This window comes from Miniopterus natalensis, chromosome 7 (genome assembly GCF_054644295.1).
Source record: "Miniopterus natalensis isolate mMinNat1 chromosome 7, mMinNat1.hap1, whole genome shotgun sequence".
Taxonomy (NCBI): domain Eukaryota; kingdom Metazoa; phylum Chordata; class Mammalia; order Chiroptera; family Miniopteridae; genus Miniopterus; species Miniopterus natalensis.
The window spans coordinates 18,434,019-18,457,650 of NC_142087.1; the positions used below are offsets into that span (position 1 = coordinate 18,434,019).

At 41.4% G+C, this 23,632-nt stretch overlaps 1 protein-coding gene across 1 annotated transcript in view; it reads right to left on the reverse strand.

Moving 5' to 3' along the window:
• Nucleotides 1-11,080, reverse strand: part of GPCPD1 (glycerophosphocholine phosphodiesterase 1) — a 47,092-nt gene extending 36,012 nt beyond the window's left edge. Inside the window, exons 1-3 of the mRNA XM_016212052.2 lie at nucleotides 10,798-11,080; nucleotides 7,872-7,968; nucleotides 3,730-3,814 (exon numbers count right to left, since the gene is read on the reverse strand). Of these exons, the coding sequence (XP_016067538.1) occupies nucleotides 3,730-3,814; nucleotides 7,872-7,968; nucleotides 10,798-10,846 (231 nt within the window). The 5' untranslated portion in view covers nucleotides 10,847-11,080. The remainder of the gene's footprint in view (nucleotides 1-3,729; nucleotides 3,815-7,871; nucleotides 7,969-10,797) is intronic.
• Nucleotides 11,081-23,632: the final 12,552 nt, after the last annotated feature.

Below are 23,632 nucleotides of genomic sequence, written 5' to 3' on the forward strand. Positions count from 1 at the left end.
GGTACACAAAGTGTTATAATATTGGGGGGAAAATGAACCAAATTTTAAAATACAGTGAATTTCCAGAATTGTTATGACTACTTTACTAAACTTTAGAAGGTAATCTTAAATTTTAGCTTACTGAAGTTCTTTGAAAATTTTTTTAAGACCTGAGCATTGATATATTAAAAATCTCAGCCTGGCCAGGCATGGCTCAGTGACTGAGCATCGACCTAGGATCCAGGAGTTTGTGGTTCAATTCCCGGTCAGGGCACATGCCCAGGTTGCGAGCTCGATCCCCAGTGGGGGCCATGCAGGAAGCAGCCGATAATGACTCTCATCATTGAGGTTTCTCTCTCTCTCCCTCTCCCTTCCTCTCTCTGAAATCAATAAAGATATATTTGAAAAAAACAAAAATTTCAGTAATGACTCTAAAAGACGCAATCATTTTTAAGGCTATATTCCATGAAAAACAATCTTTAAAATCTTAGAAGACAGAACAGCTCCATTTTGTAAAAGGCTGCCACAACTGTAAACATTTTGGAGGGAAGTGAAGGTGGATCTTTGGAGAAAAAAGGAACACTATCAGTCTAAGACGGTATTCTGTTAATAGCACTGGCAGAATTATTAAATCAGACAATTACTGAAGTGTTTTCAAACATGCATACTAACAAAAACACAAAAATAACATGTTTCCACAGACTTGTGTCTTAACCATCACTTTCTTAAACAGTCATTGACATCACTCAGCTACATCGAGCACTGAGAGAAATAAACAAGGTTATTATTCAACATGTAGACTGGAGTTTTTGTTTGGTTTTAACAAACCATCAAGCAAAATGATCAAATACTCATGTAACAGCACTGCTTTTAAATATCATGAAAAATGTAAACTTTTAAAATTTTACTGATTGTTTTCTTCCACAATTTTGGAAAAAATGTGCATGTAAAGGGTCTCTGAGGAATTTTTATCTATGCTGTCAGAGGCCAGACCATAGCTATTTAAAAATCACTATTTTTAATAAGACCATTAAGAAAATGGTGACCTAGGAATGAGTCAAGTAAAGAAGGGTAGGTGAACAGCTATCTATGAGATGATTTAAATTCGAAGTTAACAGCTGAGGTAAAAATTTTATTATATTAAGAAACCATTTTATAAAATGATACCCTGGGCTATTCTAAATGAAAATCAAGGGAGATTAAGAATAAAGTAAAAGAGTTTATAATGAATCTAATTATGAATGAACGTCAACACCTATAAAAATTTGAAACAGCTGTTACTTAAAAATAAACAGCTACTTACACTGAGATTAAGGAAATATTTCAAAGACAATATAATTTAAAATTGGCTAATATTTCTATATGAGGTAACTACCCTAATTCTAGCCACAAGTAAAGAGGGGTGGACACGGATTTTAAAAATGTTTAAATTGCATGTTAACTCAAAAATTACTTTCGTGAAGATATGAAATTAATCGACTATCTGCAGGCTCACACCAATGTTTCCACTCCAGGAATATCTACTACCTTTGTTTTCTGTGCTTACATAAATTAATATTTTGATTTGTCCCCAGTAAAATTATCTTAAAATTCAACATATTAACATCTTATTCTAATTCTACAAAGTATAAGAGAACATGTAGCTATGAAAAATTAAGAGAAAAAGGACTGCAAGGCTCAACTTCTAGACTAAAAGGAATATGCCAGAAGGAAGGAAATATAAAAGAGAGAATATGAATGGTAAAATTTTACATTATTTACAATAAAATATTATCGATGGAAGGGGTCTACGAAATTTATAGTTCAAACCCTTCATTTTAAAGATGAGGAAGCTAAAGTCTAAAGGTCAAGTGACAAAATCACAAGATTTTTAGCTTAGACTCTACAACTGCCGGGGTAGACGACCTCCTAAGACTTTAACTCAGTAAAATTAATCTTATTACCCATTTTGGCTTTTCAATGCTTTCATAATTACTTTGCTTTCTTATTATTGTTTATATTTATAACATATATATTCCAATAATTTACATCATTTTATGATTTAAGATTCCTTGCACATTAGTTCTGTCATTTCACGGTGCACAATTGAGACAAAGTTTCATAATTATTTTTATTAGAAATTAAGTTTCACTTAAAAAGCGCCACCAACTTACAAAAAAAAGTGTCAATTTAAGCTGGCATGTGGGGGAAAATACCCTCTAGCCATATGCATGGGATTTTATGTAGCTATTTACTCTATTCCATGAAAAACATACTTACCATGGCAGCCCCTGCATCACACGGTACATGTGTACACGATACAGAGCACCTACTTAAAGAAACACACTCACCAACACATACTGTAAACTTTTGCAAGTATTACAAGGGGAAAAACTTGTTTCTTACTGTAAGCAGACTTCTTGCCAATTTTTTCAAAGGCATTTTGGATGGTTTTGCTGCTTTTGGTTACATTTTCAATGAAGAGGGGAAATGCTTAGGTTGGCTTAATTTAACCTGTGTTGACAGTAGTCTTACTTTAGAAAACTATGCCCAAAGGAATCATGATTTTTCCTGTCCAAATACCCCTCTAAGTAAAATTTAGTTGATTTCACATTATAAATTTCACATACGAGAATCCACAATAAGCTTTCAACATCATGAGTGCTGTGGCCTACGTTTCTATGCACAATTGTTCAATTTATACTGAAGAACTATGCCATGATGAACAACCCCTATACTAAATAAATGATCGCAAGTCGTAAAGTGAGACTACTGTCAAGATAAGCCAACACAATGATTAACCATAATGTAATTTAGTTTCATTACTGAGTATTTACAATATATTCTCAGAATAAGAAACGTACGTAATAGGTGCAAAAGACAGCTGAAGTGGGTTTGTCAGTTTTCTTTTTTATAACGGTGGCTAAGAGAATGGGTAACAGTGGCTGCTTGCATTTTCACATGTAACAAGTATTCAATGACCCCGAAGGGAAAGACATTGTCTTAAATGTTCTAATCCACGTTTTACTTCCTAGGCTCCTGCCTAAGCCCTTGTTCACATGCAGCCCAAGTGTGCTCAAAGGTAAACTCTGAAGGAAAAGAATCCTTTCAGCAAATAAGTATCTTTAAAATAAGAGGAAAAGAATCAACTTTTTTTTTTACGAAAACACTCCCAAAATAATAAATCATTGTGAGCAAGCAGATTTAGACTTAATAGATACTCCGAAGGCCTTCAGGAAAGATCCTGATCTATCAACACCATTGCTGAAAAAAATCTAAGAGAAATGACTTCAGTTTTGATAGAAGTTAAACAATACAGCCACTAAGAGACAGCTGCTGTGAAATAATTTTTTAAAATAATTACTCACTTAAAGCTGGCTGTATACTCCTCTAAATGTATTCATATCGCATAACAATTAAAAACAAAACAAAAAGAAAAACCCTCACAACTGGTTACTAATTAGTTTACAAAAGTTAAAGAAAATGCATACCTACCTATCAAAAACATTTATTTATCATTAAATCCTGTATCATGACAATTGCAACATACTTACTATTAGTCTTTTAAAAATTCCATTACAGACATTGTCTGCCTCTGAAGTGGTTATTTCCTTGCTTTTTGGTACTAAAATGTTATTAATCTAGAGTTCTCTTTTCTTTATTTGATCAAAACAAACTCATTTTACTTTTAATGTTTCCAAACTTAAATTAATTGCTCTTGAAAGAAGTAAGTCTGCTAAAGAAACTGGAAACTAGATGAAGAAAACATACCTTTGGTTCTAAAAAGCACCCTTTGAAGTAGCGATACTGAACAGATACTCCTCTACTGAGTACAATGGTTGCTTTCCAATACATGCTGTGAGGGGGGAAAAAAGCAGCAGCATCAATATCAAACTAAAATGCATAAAGATTTCATAATTCATAAAACCCCTCAAGTAAGGTCTGTGACCCATACCACTTATTTATTCCTACACAAAATTTTACCCTAGGTATAATCTGTACCAGGCACTGGAAACACATTGATGAATGAGGCAGACAGAGCCCCATCTTCAAAGAGATTGCCTTCTTGTGCGGGTAGACGAACCACCAAACAACATACACAGTAAGGGCTATTTGGCCTCTCTGATGTCACAGGAAGTTTTGGAGGAGGCTTTGGAAGGGAGGTCTAAAAGAGGAAGAACTGTCTGAGGTGAGACCTAAATGATGGGAAGAAACCAGCCATACAAAGAACCAGGAGAAGTACTCCAAACAGAAAAGGCAAGTAGTGCAGAGGTGGATGGCAGGGTCAGACTTTCCACTTAGCTAGAGATGTTGCATGGCTGCTAAGAGGCTCTGGGGCCAAGGCCAGCAAGTTACACTCATGTTCTCAACTGTCCTGCCCAGCCTCTGGCTATTCTCCTAGCCAAGCAATCAGTATCTGTATCTTACTTGTTTCAACCTAATGTCCTCCTCTGAACTATGCTATTCTAGAACTTTGACTCAATGGTGAAAAAATTCATTACAATTCATGATTAGAACTGATTTTTAGCTTCAAGTCATAGACCAGTGGTATCCAAAGTGTGGTCCTAGAACATGTGAGCTTGTTAGAAATGCAAATTCTCACGCCAAGACTAGACCTAGACCTATGTAATTAGAAACTCTGGGGTGGGGCCCAACAATCTATAATTTAACAGGTGACTCTGATAACTAACACTTAAGTCTGAGAGCCACTGTCATAGCCCATTACCCAAACATGAGTCCCACATGAATAGTTCAGTGAATGAACGGCAGCTCCATGACACCAGATGGATAGCATTGCTCCCCATCTGACTCTGCCAAGACAGGTTTTAGTGCATTATCCTTACTCTGACTCAACTGTGGTTCCTTAAAAATATCCACAGCCAGCTATCACCTGTGGGCCTACCTTCAGCAATCAGAATAATGTGGTAGTAACAAGCTACACATACCCTGGCCCCACCCCGAGAGACCCTGATTTCACAGATCTTGGGTGGAGCCTGGTCATGTGGAATTTGATATAACTTCATAGGACATTGGATGTATATGTTTGGTTGAGAATCACTGCTGTAAAGCAAGCAGAGCAAATGCTTGGCATATGTGCCCCTACTATGTTTCCCCTGATAGACCTCAGAATCATTTTCAACACACAACTCTAGGCAAATTCTATCAACTATACGGTGAAATTTATTCCCCATCTCTGCTACAAAAATAAAAAGGCAAATTCCCAGTACTATGTCATCCAAAAAATGGTAAGCTAGAGCATATGAAACCAGCCCCAGATGTGCACAATAGAATTAGTGGGAAGTTTTAAAAATACCCTGGGGCCACATTCTAATGCACTATTTTTCAATCTCTAGGGGTAAGGTCTAGGCATGTGTATTTAAAAAAATTTTTTTTTTTAAGGAGTAGTTTGTTGATTTTTAGAGACAGAGGAAGGCAAAGGGAGAGAGAAACATTGACATGAGAAACATTGATTGGTTGCCTCCTGCATGCCCCCTACTGGGGATGGAGCCTGAAACCCAGACATGTGCCCTGACCAGGAATCAAATCAGCAACCTTTTGATGCACAGGACAACACCCAACCAATGAGCCACACCAGCCAGGGCTAGGCATGTGTATTTTTTTTAAAACCCTCAGAAGTGATTCTAATCTGTACCCCTGGTTAAGAACCAATGAAGAGATGAAAAGAACAACGCAATGAATCTTTTTACTCCAGTTCTCTAAGCAAATGTAGCAAAGTTAAAAATGAACCAGTACTGCTCAGTGATGTCAAAAATGAATATAACCTGACAAAATTCAAGACAGACCAGGAAAGGGGCAGTGAGAAAGCTTAGTACACCTGCCGGAGTTTTAATTGCCCTCATATCCTTCCCGAAAATCTACAAGGAGAGTGAGTAAAACCACAAGTGAGCCACATTTTCTGAATTAGGAAACAATACAAGACATTCAAATGAACTCTAAGTAAAAAAAAAAATCCAACAGAGGTCTTGTCACCACAAGCCTGTAGGTATGGAGAGGCTTAAGAGATTCTGAAAAACCGGTACAGAGGACTTAGACACAGAGTACACATACTTTGTATCACCTGCTTGTGTCATCTTGTATTATCTACCGCCTTTCTGTTTGTGAAGCATTGTCTATCTGCCATATACGAACCATTTACATTTCAGCATACATCAGCAATGTGAAAATGGCTGGTCCCATAAATTAATGTAAGTGCAGACACGAGTTATCTCGTGACCTGTCAACGACATTTGGGACTGGAAACACGAGTTAACTTGTGACCGGTCGGCAAAGTGTTTTAAGGTAGGTGACAGAGAAGCTCAAACGTTCAGAGCAGAGGGGTGGTTTAGGAATAGGTTCAGAAAGGTATGAGGTTTCACTTCACAGGAGTGGTCAATCTGAAAATCAAGGAAAAACTAGCCACTTAAAAGGACTAAACTCATCCAGCCTTCGTGGCTCAGTGGATGGGTGTTGGCCTATGAACCAGGAGGTCACGGTTTGATTCCTGGTCAGGGAACAAGCCCGGGTTTCAGGCTCGCTCCCTAGTAGGGGGCAAGCGGGAGGCAGCCGACGAATGACTCTCTCATCATTGATGTTTCTATCTCTCTCCCTCTCCCTTCTTCCCTCTGAAATCAATAAAAACATTTTTTTTAAAAAAAGGAATAAACTCTCTGTGATCATTCCTGTGACGCCAATATCATTTATCAGTGGAACTTTACTTGTGGCTGAGAAAAATGGGCCACACAAATGACAATAGTGAAAAAGGTGTTCTACATTTGTTTGTTTTCTTTCCCTCAGCTTACACTATGATATTATTTTACTTCCTTTGTTATTTTCCTTTGCTTTGCCATCAGGGCGTCTCAAACCATCTGCTGCGAAGGCCACTTTTGTTTGCTCATTTGTTTTACCCAACCTGTCCCGCAACTGTACCTGCAACAAGGTACCATGCATCCATGGTGACATACATGGATGCCCTAGCATGTCAAACTGCTACAAACATTTCCAAATGCTTGCTCTCAGATGTGAGAAATACAGAAGTGTCTGTACTTCTCACATATGCATGAATAAAATAATGTTTTGTCTAGCACTGGTCCACAGGCCACATTAAGTAGCACTGCTCCACAGGAAAAGAAAATTTGAGCTTCATAATCTCCAGATTTGGTATTTCTCCCTAGGGGTATTGCATGTATTTATATACTATTTAGAATCTCTTCATCTCTCCTGACCCCCCACCAATAGATCCTGACAACCCATAACACTTCCAAGTATCCCCAAGTGGAGAAACATTCACTAATTCTTTCCTAACCCCTTTACAGTGTAGATAAGGTAACAAGGCTTAGGGATGGTAGGTCTGCCCAAGATCACAGTTAACTGCAGAATTGAAACGGGCACCCAGATCCACCTTTCCCCAGCCCAATGCACCAACACACCCATGCTAAGTTTAGTGCTGTACTTAATTTCATAGTGAACTCATTTCATTACGTTAAATAAAATATCTAAATAAGTATGTTCCATTCTCTGCTACTTTTAGTTAATACTATACAGGTCTGGGGAAAAATTATTTTATAGCAAAAATTAGATCTTTTATCAAGAATATGTACTGAAAAACCAAACGATACTTCCTAAAAAGTTAAAAAAAGAAAAAAGAAATAGCAATATAAGCCTATTATTTAGAAATGTGGTGGTAAGTACCAAAAGAATCAACTAAGAGTTGAAAATGTTTGAGACGTAGAAATTGAGGAACAGATGAATTTGTTCCTCACAACAAACTTTGTAAAATGATTTTACTATTTATGCACATAACTTTGATAAAAATTAAAATTAAAAAAGAAGAAAAATATACCAAGCTGTCTTAGAAGCCCCATTTATAATCTGAACATCACAATTATTCTGTAACCTGCCACTTCCACGCTTACCTTTCACCTGTCTCGTTCTCTGGAAGGAGAGCCACAGCATTTTGAGGATTCCAATTTCCCAAAGCATCACAGCTTCCACATATTGCAAAAACTTCTCCTAATGAAACAGAACACCAGTTACAGCGGCATGAGCAGGAAAGTTTCAATTTCTAGTTTAAGAGAGCAAGAAAAGAGCATTCAGTTGCATTAGTTTGACCAGATGGAGGACTACATAAATGGGCAATCAATAAAAGCATATAAGTATTCTAAAGAAACAGTAATTGATATTTTCCAGAAACTCAAACAGTAGCTATTAACAAGTTAAAGATCAAGAAAATTATCAAAAGAACAGGAGCAATATAACAATAAAAATCTGAAAAAAAGACACTGAAAACGCTCGTCTGCCTTATAAAAATAATACCTGTTGCTTCATCAGAACACTTCTCATCAATAGACAAAGCAACATATAGCTATCATCTATATTTGCTAAATTTCATAAATTTAGCTAAAGTCTACACCTTCTGGATACAAATATGCAGAAGTCTTTGACTTATATCAACACATTCTGAATTAATATAATTAAAATTCATAAAGAGAAAGATAATGAACTGAGCCCAAATGATGAAGGTCAGGACAAATTCCTCCACATTCTGAGAGCAGCTTGCTTTCCAGCTTTAGGCTCTACTCAGGAAAAACTAGAATTACAGTTGGGCTAGCCACCTGCATAAGCATTTTGTAAGCTTAGACTGTAAAACTCAACTAAAATGCTAGGTATGAGAGTCATTCAGGAGTTTCCAGAGTTCTAAATAGACGTGTGTAAAGCTTAGGGTGATTGAGTATGAAGATTTCATGTCAAAATATTTCAAATACTTAAATCCTTTAAAGTAACCCAATTTTTTACAATTAACTTAGGTTATCATACCTTCTCTGATTTTTTTAAAGGATAAACACTGTTGCTAAATACAAGGCACAAATATGTTGCTATGCACATGATAGCACATGCTGTGGCTCCTAGCTCAAAGGACAGATTACCATAAAGTCACTGATTCTGGTCCATTATACTTCCTTTAGAGAGTCTCCAACTTTTTCATGGAGTCAGTTATTTCTTAGCTCCACACAAAACAGCAGCTACTGTTTGCTGTGGAAAGAACATGTACCCCAAATGGAAAAAGTAAAACTTAGGCAACCAGTCGGTGGTTCACTCTTTCCTCCTGTAAGTGCTCCTGCATTTTACCAGTTCCCACCTGCAATTTACTTTGTCTTTCTGCTAACTGCCTTTGAATATGGCTTCTATGAGGGAAAGGGGGAAACTGTTGACTAGAACAGATAAATCTCTTTGTTTAGTTTTCATTTATAAAAGATAAAGACTTTAAAGGAATTTGCAAACAGCAGCCCCACGTATTCTTTTCACTTGCTCCCTCTAAACCCACCCCTCTCTGCTTTCCCTACTCTCTCAACATTTGGCAAGAAAGTCTAGGTAATGGGGGAGAGCTGGGGGTGGGGTGGTCTTCCCAACACCCCCGCCCTCCACCCTCTCCTTCCCACCCACAATTCATCTGCATTCATATTCACCACTATCTTCCCTATAGTCCTGAGAAGGAGGGTTCCTTCTTGCCAAGCAGATCCTTGGACGGCTAATTGTGTGGTCAGTCTATTTACTTGACATTGCCAGTTCCTTCTAGCTAAACTGCCTTTGTATGGCCCCCTAAAAGGCTACGATATAGGTCTGCAGTCTTCTCCCACAGAGAAGGCTGCATACTGGAGTGGAGGTGAGCACTTGACCCGAGGGAGCCAGCCCATCAGCTGACTGGGAATCTTCCATCTGTAGAATCTTGCCCAGATCATCTTGGCTAAGAATTTGCATTTAGGCACACAACTCTGTCAACTGCTGTGAGGACTCCTAAAACAAAGGTGCTAGATATACAGAGTGAAGCAATTATTCATTCATTCTTTGAACACAAATTTACCCCCACTCTGACCCAGGCATTGTGTGAGGTACAGTAATTCAGCATGAACAAGACAAAGTAACTTTTTCACAGAGTTTATAATCTATCCACAAACAAAATTACTCATATAGTCCATAAACTCTGTAAGAGGTGTTAAAGTCCTGGAACCCTGAATTTCACAGACACCTTAACCTAGTTGAAAGTAGGGATTACAGTAAAGATAATTAAGGGGAGCACACAGATCTAGGCAGAGAAAGTAATTTGAGAAAGTCCCATGGTTCTAGAGAAGTAATGCAACAGATTGAAGGAGCTGGCCAGTATAGCCGGAGTATATTAAACAAGGAGGTGTATACTGGCCAGGTATGATGCTGTTTTGACATGCTATCTTACATTAAAATTACTTCACAATGCCTAAGCAGACAGCAAAAAATACAATAAAGCTAAAAATAAAAATTTATAAGTAGGGAACAAAGTTATCGTAGCCAAATATTTTGCCAACTTCTTGCAATAGCAAAATTTCCCTTATTTTTATGCTACTTAACAATCATAGCTCGCCCAGCCGGACGTGGCTCAGCGGGTGAGCATCGATGTAGGATCCTGGCGATCGGGGTTCGATTCCCGGACTGAGCACATGCCTGGGTTGCGGGCTCGATCTCTAGTCGGGGGCATGCAGGAGGCAGCCGATCAATGACTCTCTCATCATTGATGTTTCTCTCTTTCTCTCTCTCCCCCTCCCTCCCTCCTTTCCTCTCTCTGAAATCAATAAAGACATATTAAAAAAAAAAAATCATAGCTCAATTATCTTCATTATGTAAAATTAAGTAAAATCACATTTTCATGGAAAATATGAGGGTTTGTTTTTTCTTGAGTTTACTGTGTTCCAAGTACATTTCTGGTATCAGGCAAGCCATAAAGATATTTTCACCTAAAAATTAGGTCCACTCTAATAACAACTCCATATTTAAGATAAACCAGATAAGAAAAATGCTCATTTACAATACCTGGAAACAGAGTTCCTCTTATTTCAAAGGTAACCTGAGAAGGTGTCATTGTGATGGATTTATCTTAGGATGTCGTGCTAGGAAGAAAAAGAGATGTCATTTATAGTATGAAAATATTAGCTCCAGATAGCTACACAAAAACAAAAATGAATCTTAACTGTGAGCAAAATACTTCAGAGACCTTATACAGAAAGACAGAATTACTTAGGAAGTACCTAGCAAATTTTAGGGCCTGTGCTGTTATAAACCTGTTCCATAAGAATGTATGGACCATAAAAACTGCAAAACAAGTGTTCCCCCCACCCCCCACACACCCATTTTTTTAAGGATGCAAGATTCTCTTGTCACATACTTTCTCTTCTGATGAACAGCTGTTCTGAAATCAACCTTTCCTGACCAGGCCCATGTTATGGTGGAATAAAAAAACCCACAAAAAACAAAACTATAGAGAAAAAGGCTTGGCTCAAGAGAGGATTTGTACCTTAACAAAAGGTTTTTAACTTTAATAACAAGGAAACAACCAAAGAACAAAGTATCAGCCACTGAAACAAACTAGTCATGTTCTACAAGTTTGAGAAAGTGCTTCTTGGTAACTATTGACAAACAAACAAATACTTTTCCCCACAAATTACTCTTTTCAGATTTTCTCTTTATTATCCTTAGGAACCTCAAATCCAGTTCTGCAGACTTAAATTTAGAGTCTCAACTTTGCAATTTATTACGAAACCCTGTATTTCATCTCACATATATGCTGTTCTTTCTCAAGTTTGAACTTCATTCATAACCCTAATTCTCTTACCTGTATTTTGGTTTCTAAATCTCTTCCCACTAATACATTTTATGTCATTTAGAATATTCTTCCTCAATATTCGTGGAATCACTTCGATTATGTACAGAAATCTAAACCCCTAGCCTTTGATGTCCTTTATCGCTTATCCACATTTTCTTAATTTTTACTTCTTTGCTGTTTCCCCCAGCCAAACCAATCTGTTTACTATCCTCTAATTTAAGTTCCTGAGGAAGATAGGAAATAGATTTGTTTTTAAATATACAATGTCAATTCTCCAGAAGGTTATATAATTTAAATATAGAAAGAACATGCCTTGGCCAGGTGGCTCAGTTGGCTGGAGCATCATCCCATACACCAAAAGGTTATGGGTTCAATTTCCGGTCAGGGCATATACCTAGGTTGTAGGTTCGATCCTTAGTCGGAGTGTGTACAGGAAAAACCTGATTGAGGTTTCTCTCTCACATCTCTCTTTTTCCCTTCCTCTCTCTCCAAAAGGAATAAGCAGATCCTCGGGTAAGGATTAAAAATAAATAAGTATAGAAAGAACACATATGCCACACAAGGACACATCACATTCTACATAACTTCTCCAATATTCCCAAAAACTTTTGCACCCCAATCCACCAATGACCCTTTAAAAAATTCCAAACATGCCTGGCCAGTGTGCTCAGTGGTTGAGCATCAACCTATGATCCAGGAGATCGAGGTTCGATTCCCAGTCAGGGCACACGATTCCCAGTCAGGGCACATGCCCGCTCGAGCTTCGGGCTCGATCCCTCCTCGGGGGTGTGCAGGAGGCAGCCGATCAATGACTCATCATTGATGTTTCTATCTCTTTCTCCCTCTCCCTTTCTCTCTGAAATCAATAAAGACATATTTGAAAAAAAAATTCCCATCATGTTGTGACTCTAAATCATTTTTATTTAATTTACTATTTTAAATTGTTTATTTGCTTTTATTTTATACATTATATTATATTTAAAAGTCCTAAAGAAACTTCCACAGCTATTCATTCTTTTATTGCCCCTTGGTTCTACCTTGGCTCCCTGTGAACACATGCACTTCTCTGCAGTGGTCATTTAATGAACACTGCTACCACACTTCTAAGTTAAGGTAGACAGATCTATAGTAGTGGTTCTCACTGGAGGCATTTTAAAAAAAATTTATGAAGTGAATATAAAGTTCATTATTTTTAAAATTTTCAATTACAGCTAACATTCAGCATTACATTCATGTCAGGTACACAGCCTAGTAGTTCAACATTCATATAACTTACGAAGTGACCCCCCTGATAAGGCTGGTACTCGCCTGGCACCATACACAATTACACAGTGTTACGGACTATATGCCCTGTGCTGTGTTCTGTTGCTGTGACTGTCTGGGGACTACCAATTTGTACGTCTTTTTTTTAATCCTCACCCAAGGATATTTTCTCCACTGTCTGAGAGAGTGGAAGGGGCGGGGGAGAGAAACATCGATGTGAGAGAGACACTGACTAGCTGCCTTCTGCACATGCCTTGACTGGGGCCGGAGACCCAGCCGGCCACCAAGGTGCATGCCCTGGCCGGGTAGCCCAGTTGGTTAGAGCGATGTCCCGATACACCAAGGCTGTGGGTTTGATCACCAGTCAGGGTGCATACAAGAATCAACCAATGATGCATGAATCGGTGGAACAACAAACTGATGTGTCTCTCTCTCCCCCCTTCTGTCTCTCTGCCTTCTTCTCTCTCTCTAAAAAAAATAAATAAATAATAAATAAATCAATAAATAAATGTAAAAAATTTTTTTAGAGTCCAGGCTCAATGTTAGGTATAAGCTATATATCATCCCATTTATATCAATTATAAAATGTAAATGTTGAATATATATAAACTAGACCATCAATTCGGTTTCATGTTACTTGGATAAAGACTTTCCTATTTGGCAACTTGACCATTTCAGTTAGAAAACCCAAGACTCTGCACTGGGGAAAAATCTGTCCTTGATCAAAATAATTTCTAAGATACCTAATCTACTTTCTAAGAGTAAACATAATCTATTTAAAGCACATACATCCAGTTCTACACTGCCAAAGAATGTCCTAAATCTAAAAATATCTTGATTGTTAACCCCCCAAATAACCTGTTATTATCCAAATACCTTAATAGTTCCCTTTTAACATGACAGCTGATATGAATCTAAGTATATAACACTGAGTACAAATATTTCCTTTTCTAATTAATAAAATGGCTTATTGAAGCACTGCAATCTTCCACTTAAATTTATATCAAAAAGAAACCTTAAGGCTAGCAAAAAGGCTCAGCTTTTAAGTTACTGAATTAATTTTGAGACATAGCTAAAAGCCCCATTATCCAGCAAAACTGCTGAATAACCAGTCTCAGTCTCAACTGACAGCCTGCACTTTCACCCAGCGTTCACTGCCACAGTCCTCGACGAAGGACAACCTCGTTCACATAATCACAGTCATTTAAAATTGATCAACTAAAGCTGGATAGTTTTAACCAATGTTAAAGAAGTCAGATGTGATTATTCCTATGCATTAAATTCAACTGATACAAAATTATCTCTAAATTCTACTGCATTAAATGAGAAAATTATCTAAATTTAATTGAATTAAGGGAAATCAACTGATTATTAAAATTGAGCCTTTTGTTCTTAAGGCTGCTGTAAGAGTGGCTGTAGTAACTTGCTGGACACAGCTGCAGTAAGTGTACTATACAAAGCTCTAAAAGCACAAAGATAACCCCATGAAACTTCCCTAAATGTCATCACCTTCTATTTGCATTGCCAAAAGTAATATGACTTGGTTTAACTTCCACCCCACTCCCCTAGTTTAATACCATACCAAATAAAAGCCGGGGGAGCTGCTGCTACAGCAGTTTACTTGACCCTGGACAGAAGCCAAACTTCTGGTGCAGGACTGAAGCACCCAAGCACCCAGCTATCACCAAAACAGTGATGACGAGGTAAAATACTGCTCTGTGGTGGAACACAAAATTTACACACCCAACACTTCCTCTTCATCCAAACAAGTAAAAACAACAAGAAAAAACCTTGAACGGGGGAGGTCTTCCCAATATACATAAAATAAGATGAAAGACTATGCTTCCTGACACAGGTTTTTGGTTTGTTTTTGTTTTTAAATATAACCTCCACTTCGTGCTTTTAGATAAATGTTAAACCGCATTCTTATCTGAGATTTTGAGTAGCATTTAACACTACTTTAATATTTTTTTAAAGACTCAAGCAACTAGCAAAATGACATTGCAACTCACATTTTAAAATATCTCTGAGTTTACACTACCTGGCAAAATAAATATTACTCTTCTTTTTGTCAAAGAAACTACTCCAATATGTGACTTTACTAGTTTACCAGCTTAGGGGACAAAAAGGAGATTTAAGAAAACCAAGGTACAGGAACATTTAGTTTAGAGCTTAATTGAAGTCATAGATTTTTTTGGCAAAAACATATTTCTCTGGCCAAAAAGGACATCTCTGTTCCCCCAAATTTTTTCAAAGTAAAAACTGTTTCCAACTCTCCTTGCTCTTTTCCTGGACGCCAACAGCCTTGAGTCTTATAACTGGCTGTAAGAAAGGGATATATGAAACGTCTGCATCTTCCTGAGTTAATTTCTGTTGATTCTGATGGAGGACCATTATAACCCCACTACTCAGACCCCAGTATACTTTGAACCAAAATTTTAGTAAAATGTATGCAGTCATGAATAGATTTTTATTAAGAAAGCATTTCTGGATTTCATTAAACCAAGTTAGTTCCTTAATCACTTTCTAAACAATGCAGTAAAATCTTTCCAAATGTTTTCCATTTCATGTTATCTCAATATTATTTTCCTATATATTTCAATATTTTTCCTGGCTAAGTTATACAAGAAGATTTGATTCATCAATCTACTTTTTGTACATACAAATTTTACTCACTTTGCCACTGAAATCTATTTTGTGATCATTATTTGAGTTCAACTTTTCTACGTCTTATTTTGTCTAGAATACTGGTTCTCCCTAGCTCTTTTATTATTTATTTATTTAGAGAAACATCAGTTTGTTGTTCCACTTACTTATGCCTTTATTGGTTGCTTCATGTGTGCATCCTGGCCGGGGATCAAACCCGCAACCTTGGCATGTCCACAACCAACTGAGCTACCCCGCCAGGGCTCTCCCTAGTTCTTCTTAAATCAAGGATAGGGCCATGTGCAATTTTACCTGTTTATTTTGTGTTACTTGTAGCCAGAAGATCAGGAGTTGGAAAAAGTACTGATCGCTTGTATATACTTTTTGGCTAAGTCACAACTGTCAGAAATGTAGCAAGATGGAGAAACTGGAAGGGGAGGAGTAGTGGGTAGGAGGCGAGAAATGGGGAAGGTGGAAGAAGAGTGTGAAGAAGGCATCCCCTGCGACAAACGTCCCGCTGGGTTCCGTGGGCTCCCGGGTGCCGGGGCCGCATCAGACCCCGCAGCGGCCTCGAGGTGAAAGAATTCCCTCCAGCGCACGCCGCAGCTCCCGGCAGATTTCCTTGGCAGCGGGGCGGCGGGGTGAGGCGAGGGGCTGCGGAAGCACCTGGCCGACCGAGGCTGTCTCCCGGGACCCGCCGCCGCGAACGAGCGCCCGGGGGAAGGCAGAGCTTCGGCGACGAGGAGCCGCCGTCTCAAACGGTACGCAGGGCACCGGCGTCTATTCCTGGGAACTCTTCCTAGGAGAGGAAGGCATCTGGGTTTCTTGGAATAACTGAATTAGCCGGGCATGGCCTAGAGTACGCGGTTAGGCAATTTCAGAAAACAAGCAGCTGTCAAAACACCAGGGCTTGGGGACAGATGCAGGGAGTGCTGGGCAAGGGACGAGCGGCGGGGCAGGGCACCCAGCCGACTGCAGCGGCATTCTTGCGGCTTCGTCCCGGCACTCGGTCCTTCGAATACCGTGGTGGTCCTATGCCCTCTGCAGTCGGGCCCATCGAAAACACTTCACGGATTCTTCAGAGAGGAACTAAGCACCGGGCAGCCCAGCGGAAACGTGGCAGCGAACAATAAAAGTCGAATGAAGATGCTACCCAGCGACCTACCGGAGGGGACATCCAGGCCGCTGTTTCCCCGGCAGGCAGCGCCCGGCCCGGGCCGGGGGACACTGCCCGCCCCTCGGCCCCGCCGCCCGGCCCGGCCCGGCGCCCCCCGCCCCGCCGGGTCCCGGGGCGCGGCCGCCCTGACAGCTCGGCTGCCACGTGAGCTGCGGCTCAGGCCCCCGCACCGAGCGCCGGGCCCTCCCGGCTGCCCGTCTCACCTGCCTGGTCCGCGGGTCCGCGGGTCCCCGCCGCCGCCGCCGCCGCGCCCGAGAGCGAGTGCCGCGGGCCGAGATGCCGGGCTCCGGCCGTCCGCGCGTCGCCAGCGCTCCCCGAGGTGGCCCGCGGCGGCGCCCAGCGGCGGAAAGCGGCTGCGCTCAAACCGGTTTCAGCTGCTCCAGACCAAACCGCCAGGCCACCCCGCGGGGCGGAGCCGGAGGGGCGGAGCCGGAGGGGCGGCAGGGCGGGGCCCTACGTCACGCCCGGCGCAGTCCCGGCCAATCGGCGGCCGCGCGCGGGGGGGCGGGCCCTACGTTCCTGGAAATGCGCCGCGTCAGTGGCCCGGGGTCGCCGGGCATCCCGGGGCTCCCACGGTCCGCCTTTTCTGCTGACTCAGGGCCGCAGCGGGCGGCCACACGGGACTTGGCCCATGGTCGTAGCCCAGTACCTTGGTCCCCAAAGCCTATTTGGGACAACCAAGTGTGGAGGCTGGAGCTGCAGTTCTGAATTGCATGTTTTCCCGTTCGAAATTAAGGGAGATCAACAAACCAGATGTTTTCTGGAAATTTTCTTTCGTTATAAAACAACAAGCACACGTTGGATCGCATTTTAAAATTGTAAACGAAAATTAGGTGACAAGAAGGTTGAGAATTTATATCTTTGGCAACGCAAAGTATGGTGCACAAGCCAGCAGCATCATTTGGGAGCGTCAGAACTGCCCTATCTGGACCATCGAGGACTTGCCTAATCGAATCTGCAAGACAAGATCCCCAGGTTATTTGTATGCAAGTTAAAGTTAGAAGGAACTTTTCTGAAAGCCAGAAAGATCCTCTGCCAAAGTCATAGTTGTTTATTTTATGGGAGGAAAAAAAAAAATTGACCCCACCAAAGGAAGAAAAAAAAAGACAGGAGTTTTTCTCTCTCCTTTGATGATCCCAGAAAAATTGATCCACACTTGCTGGGTATCTAACTTAAACTGTTATCTTTCCAGCATCAAGTTTAACCTCTGGCTAACAGTTAACATAAAAACTATGTTATCAGGCTCATTAAAATCAGTGAGATACTGAAAGTTAAAAAGAACCACTTTTGTAGGGAATGTTGAGGGGCGCAGAATAGAGACGGCGTGAGTAATAAATTGGCTGTAAAGCCTACGAGGAGGCTTTTTGATTGGATGAGCTCCAGCTTTAGACAGCTTCTGGTTCTATAAAGCAGATTGTTCAAGACCACATTTGATATCTGAACTTGGATTAGATCCCAGGGCATTTCTGACAATGTCATCCATTCATATTAATAAATAATTATTAAGTGTCTACTTTGCGGTAGGTACAGGATGCAATGTTTTTTTGTGTTGTGTTTTTTTTTAAAATTTATCTTTATTGTTGGGAGTATTACAGGTGTCCCATTTCCCCCCCGCCCCCAATTGACCCCTCCACTTTGCTCCCACTGCCTCCCTAGGCCTTCACCCCATTATTGGCTGTGTCCATGGGTTATGTATATATGCATATAACTTCTTTGGTTAATCTCTTCCCACCTTCCACCCCCCTTCCCTCTGACCTTCCCTCTGAGATATGATCGTCTGTTGCCGGCGTCAATGTCTCTGGATCTATTCGTCAGATTCTTTTGTTCATTAGCTGCTTCTTTTCTTTTCTTTTTTTTAATATCTCTTTATTGGTTTCAGAGAGAGGAAAGGAGAGGGAGAGAAAGAGATAGAAACATCAACGATGAGAGAGTCATTGATCGGCTGCAGCCCACAACCCGGGCATGTGCCCTGACAGGGAATCCAACCTTGATCGCCTGGATCCTAGGTCGATGCTTAACCGCTGAGCCATGCCCGGCCGGGCCATTAGCTGCTTCTTAAAGAAGACCGTTCAACTTTTCCTGTAGTGCTGGTCTGGTGGTGATGAACTCCTTTAGCTTTTTCTTATCTGTGAAGCTCTTTATCTGACCTTCAATTCTCAATGATACCTTTACTGGGTAGAGTAATCTTGGTTGTAGTTCCATGTTTTTCATCACTTTAAATATTCCTTGCCTCTCCTTTCTGGCCTGCAAGTTTTCTGTTGAGAAATCAGCTGACAGTTGTATGGGTGCTCCCTTCTAGGTAACTAATTGCTTTTCTCTTGCTGCTTTTAAGAGTCTCTCTCTTTTTTTTTTTTTTTTTTTAAGATTCTCTCTTTGTCTTTAACCTTTGGTACTTTAATTATGATGTGTCTTGCTGTGGGCCTCTTTGGGTTCTCCTTCTTGGGAACCCGCTGTGCTTCCTGGACTTGTAAGTCTATTTCTTTCCCCAGGTAGGGGAAGTTTTCTGTAACTATTTTTTCAAGTAGGATTTCAATTTCTTGGTCTCTTTCTTCCCCTTCTGGCACCCCAATAATATGAATGTTGGGCCTCTTGAAGTTGTCCTAGAGATTCCTTATACTATCTTCATATTTCTGGATTCTTTTTTCTTTTTGCTCTTCTGCTTGGGTGTTTTTTGTTTCCTCATGTTCCAAATTGCTGATTTGATTCTCAGTGTCCTCTACTCTACTGTTGATCCCCTATAAATTATTCTTCATTTCAGTTTGTGTAGCCTTCATTTCAGATTGGTACTTTATTTTGTCATCGATTTTCTCAGTTGTTTTTGTAATACTCTTGTAATACTTTTGTAATACTCTAATATGCTTAAACATCCTTATAAACAAAATTCTGAACTCTGTATCTGTTAGCTTGCTTGGATCTATTTCATTTAGTTCTGCTTCTAGAGATTTCTTCTTTCCTCTGTGACGTGTTTCTTTGCCTCCACTTTTTGGCTGCTTCCAGGTGTTTGTTTCTATGTATTAGGTAGAGCTGCTATGTCTCCTGGAATTGTAGAGTGGCTTTGTGTAGTAGGTGTCCTGTAGGGTCCAGTGGCTCAGCCTCCCCAGTCACCTGAGCTGGGCCTTCTAGGTGCTCCCCTGTGTGTGCTGTGTGCACTGTCTTGTTGTAGTTGAGCCTTGGTTGCTGTTGGTGTCCCTGGGAGGAATTGACCCCCCGGCCAATCAGCTGTGAGGACCAGCTGCACCTACAGCCAAAGAGCTGCTGTGCTGGAGACACCCCTATGGAGCAGGATTTACTTCAGTGGAGCTTTGGTGTTCACCAAGTGCGCCCCTTGAGTGTGTCACTTGTGGATGTGGTAGGGTTGTAATCCATCATGGTCGAGTCTGACCACCAGGTGCACTGTCTCTGGGGCCCCCCTGGAGGTGCAAAGTCAGCCTGTGCCAGTGCCTTGCCCAGGGCCACCCAGCATGAGCTACATAGCAAACCATAGTTGGCTGCTACTTGTGCTGGGCTTGGCGGTGTCCAGGAGGGGCCAAGCTATGAGCCAATGCAGGCTGCCGCTAGTACCAGGCCTGGGGCCACTTATCAAGCCTTACGGGGCACGCTGCTGCTTGAGAGATTTTAGGAAAGTCCTAAGCATGAGGCTCAAGAGGCCACTTGCACAGAAAAGCCCCTGGAAATGGCCTGGATGAGCTGCAGGTGGGAGGGGCAGGGCCTAAGGTGTGAGTCAGGTGCTGGCGATTCAAATATGACGCCTGCCTGCCGGCTGTGTGCCAGGAGGACTCGCCACAGCAGCAATGGCCTCTGCCAGCCCTTCTGCCTGGGAGGAAGCCGCCCCTCCACCTCTCGCCCGGATTTCAGGCAGGTTAGTTCCTCCCCGAGTGTCCCGGGTCCTTTCAGGCTGCTGCCCGGCGCTGGGCTCAGAGGGAGCGTCCGAGTGAGTGCGTGCGCAGCCCTTTAGAGGAGCTGCTGGGGCTCCCGCAGCCTCCTCGACCCTCAGGGACAGTCCCCGCTGGTTTCACAGCCCGAAGCTGTGGGGACGTCTCTTCCGGGCCCTGGAGCCCTGGGCTGGGGGCCTGCTGTGGGGCTGGGACCCCCTCCCTCCTCTGGGAAACCTCCACCCTGAGATTCCCTCCCGGGTTTCACCCGCGGCACTGGGTGTGGGCCCGCGGCCGCGTCTCTGGGATTCAGCCCCGATCCGCCTGCGTCTCCGCCCCTCCTCCTGGTCTCGGTGGTTCTAGTTCCCTGGTTCTGGGGCTTCTGTTCAGCTGGATTTCAGGAGGCTCTGAGTGATGGCGGTTCTGTATTTTAGTTGTCATTTTGATGTGGCTGCGGGAGGCGGCGGGGACAGTTGCTACCTACACCGCCGTCTTGTTTCTCTCCTTGTTTTTGTGGGCTTTTTTTGATGGCACTCGTTTTAATCCCACATTTCTTAAAGAATTAAAATTTCCTCCTGATGATGTACCACTATCTGCTAAAGTCTGCTGTTGTACATTTCCTAATAGCTTGGAGTTTGTTTTGTTTCTCTGCTGTTAGTGATACTACACTGATGGATTTCTTTCATACGAGTTTGCTTCCTTCAAATGTTTATTATAGATCTTTCTTTTCCTGTAATTACCATTTAGCCAAGCAATTACTTGCCTAATGTTCATAGGTCAAGTTGATGGACCTAATCCATGCTCCTTCCCTAAATCCTACTGAAATGACAGAAGTATTACACGTATTTAAAGGATGTTGAAAGGTTAAAGTCAGTGGTTCATGCACAGGCTAAATAGCCATCTCAGATGGTGAATAAAGAAAAATTGAACTTATTTAAGAAGAAGGGTATTGGGGGCATGATGGTAGCAAAAATATAGTAGGACAGGGAAGGAGCATAGGACAAGCAGCAGGAGAGCCTCGGCTGGGCTGCTTTGGCTCCCTGAGAGGTCAGAGAAAAGGGGGCCTTGGAGACAGGTTCAGGGGTAAGCCCGGGACGAACTGCTGCTGCCCATTGCTCACCTGGTTGCAAGTCCCTGGAGTCCCTTAGGGAATAGGGATGGGTCCTTTGTCCTGAGCATATTTATCTGTCTCTTGCCGATGAAAATCTTATGGGAGGTCTCAGGGGAGGGTCTTAATAGAATATTCATCGGCTTCCCAGGTGTGCTCTTTCAGGGTCGTGGTCTCCACTGGTTGGTCGGTGCCAGGGCTGGGGGTCAATGTAGCTGGTTCTAGGGCAGCCACAGAGTCACTTGTCTGGTTTTGCTGCTTTTCTGGACCTGGAGCTGAAATACAACTGAGACTTAGATGTCATCTTTAGGGAGGAAACACTCAGGAGGTCTAAACTGCATGACCAGAGATATGCTAGAGGAGGGTAGGTTCCCCTGGGGACAAGGTTCTTGTTTTCCTAGTTTTTCCCCTTGCTAGGCATCCGGGGCTTTCTGCCCTGGTGAGTTTCTGTACCTCGCCCATTGTCCTTGCTCTGCTCATGTCTAACAGATGCCACCAGCTATGTTTTGGGCTGATTCTTCTCCCAGAAATATTCATTATGACTTGGATAAAAGGGTGCTCATTTGTACTTATCTCTTGATCATTCCATGAAAATATTATAAGTATTCTGAGATACTCTACAATTGCTCTCCTGTCAGACTCAAAACAGTAGCAATTTTGTGTGTTTCCTTTGCCTCATTAGTGGTCCTGCTCTTTAAAGGTACTATCCCTACCGCTATGCTTCATTTCCTCTGCATTGGTCCATGAACAGTTTCCCAAATTACAACATGCACTACTTACACTTCAAGTAGGTGACACAATTGTTATGATTTAGTTTTTTGGAATTGACTTTCTTTTACATAAAAAGCAATCCTCTATGGAGGAAACCAAGGATATTGCTGATTTCCAAAGCTATTTAGGGGCCTCAAATGTGAACCTTTAAACTAATTTCAAATTGGCTGCAGCGTTTCTGGTGTATTGCTTTCCAAGCTCTCAAATGCATCATAGGATCAAAATGTCTGGAGTGGAAAAGTGTCAAATGTCAGGGTCAAAATGTCTTCATCAGTGCAATAGGAATTTAAACACCACAGGTTATTCCAGGTGACGTTTGAGAAGGCACCCAGCACCTAACATAGTACCTGCTGTGCCCTAATGCTTACATCCCTCCCAGGCCTTCACCAAACCTCAGTTCTATGAAGGAACTACCAGTTGCATCAAATCTAAGAAGTCTATTATAAGACAATACTAAAATAAAAACAGTGCTTCCCTTTAAACTATGCCATAATACTCTCCTATAACTTAGAATGTTTCACTTTACTTACTGAAAGTATTCTTTTACACCTATTAGGTATAAATTTTGTTATATATCATTCTTGTGCATGCATATAAAAGAAAATACAAGTGAAATAAATTGTTTAGGTATCCCTCAAATTTCTTGAACTTTATAGTTCAACCCTAGCCTTGGCTGGTTTGGCTCAGTGGTTAGAGTGTCAGCCCAAGAACCGAAAGGTCCCAGGTTTGATCCCAGCCAAGGGCACATACCTCGGTTGCAGGTTGGGGCCCAAGCAGGAGGCAACCATGATGTTTCTCTCTCTCTCTCTCCCTTCCACTGTCTCTGAAGAAACAATGGAAAAAAATATCCTTGGGTGAGTATTAAAAAAGTAAATAAAAATATAGTTCAACCATGAATAACACTGCAATGTTCTTGTTTTTCTAAACAATATTATCCAATAACATTAGTGCTCAAATAATATCCCTGGGATTTTCTCCAAGCCACTGATACCCATTGAGCAAGTTTTCATGCCATTACCACTTTTGATCCCAAGAGAAGGAATCAATGAAGGTCTATAGACAACAGCCAGGACTCCTTCTCCATTTTCAAAGGGTCCTCAAATGGTTTATGCACTGAGACACCCAGGGGTTATAGTCCTTAGTCATGCCAGCAGGAAAAACAGCTGCATTTCAAATATACCCAGAGGATGACAAGTATGTCAGGATTG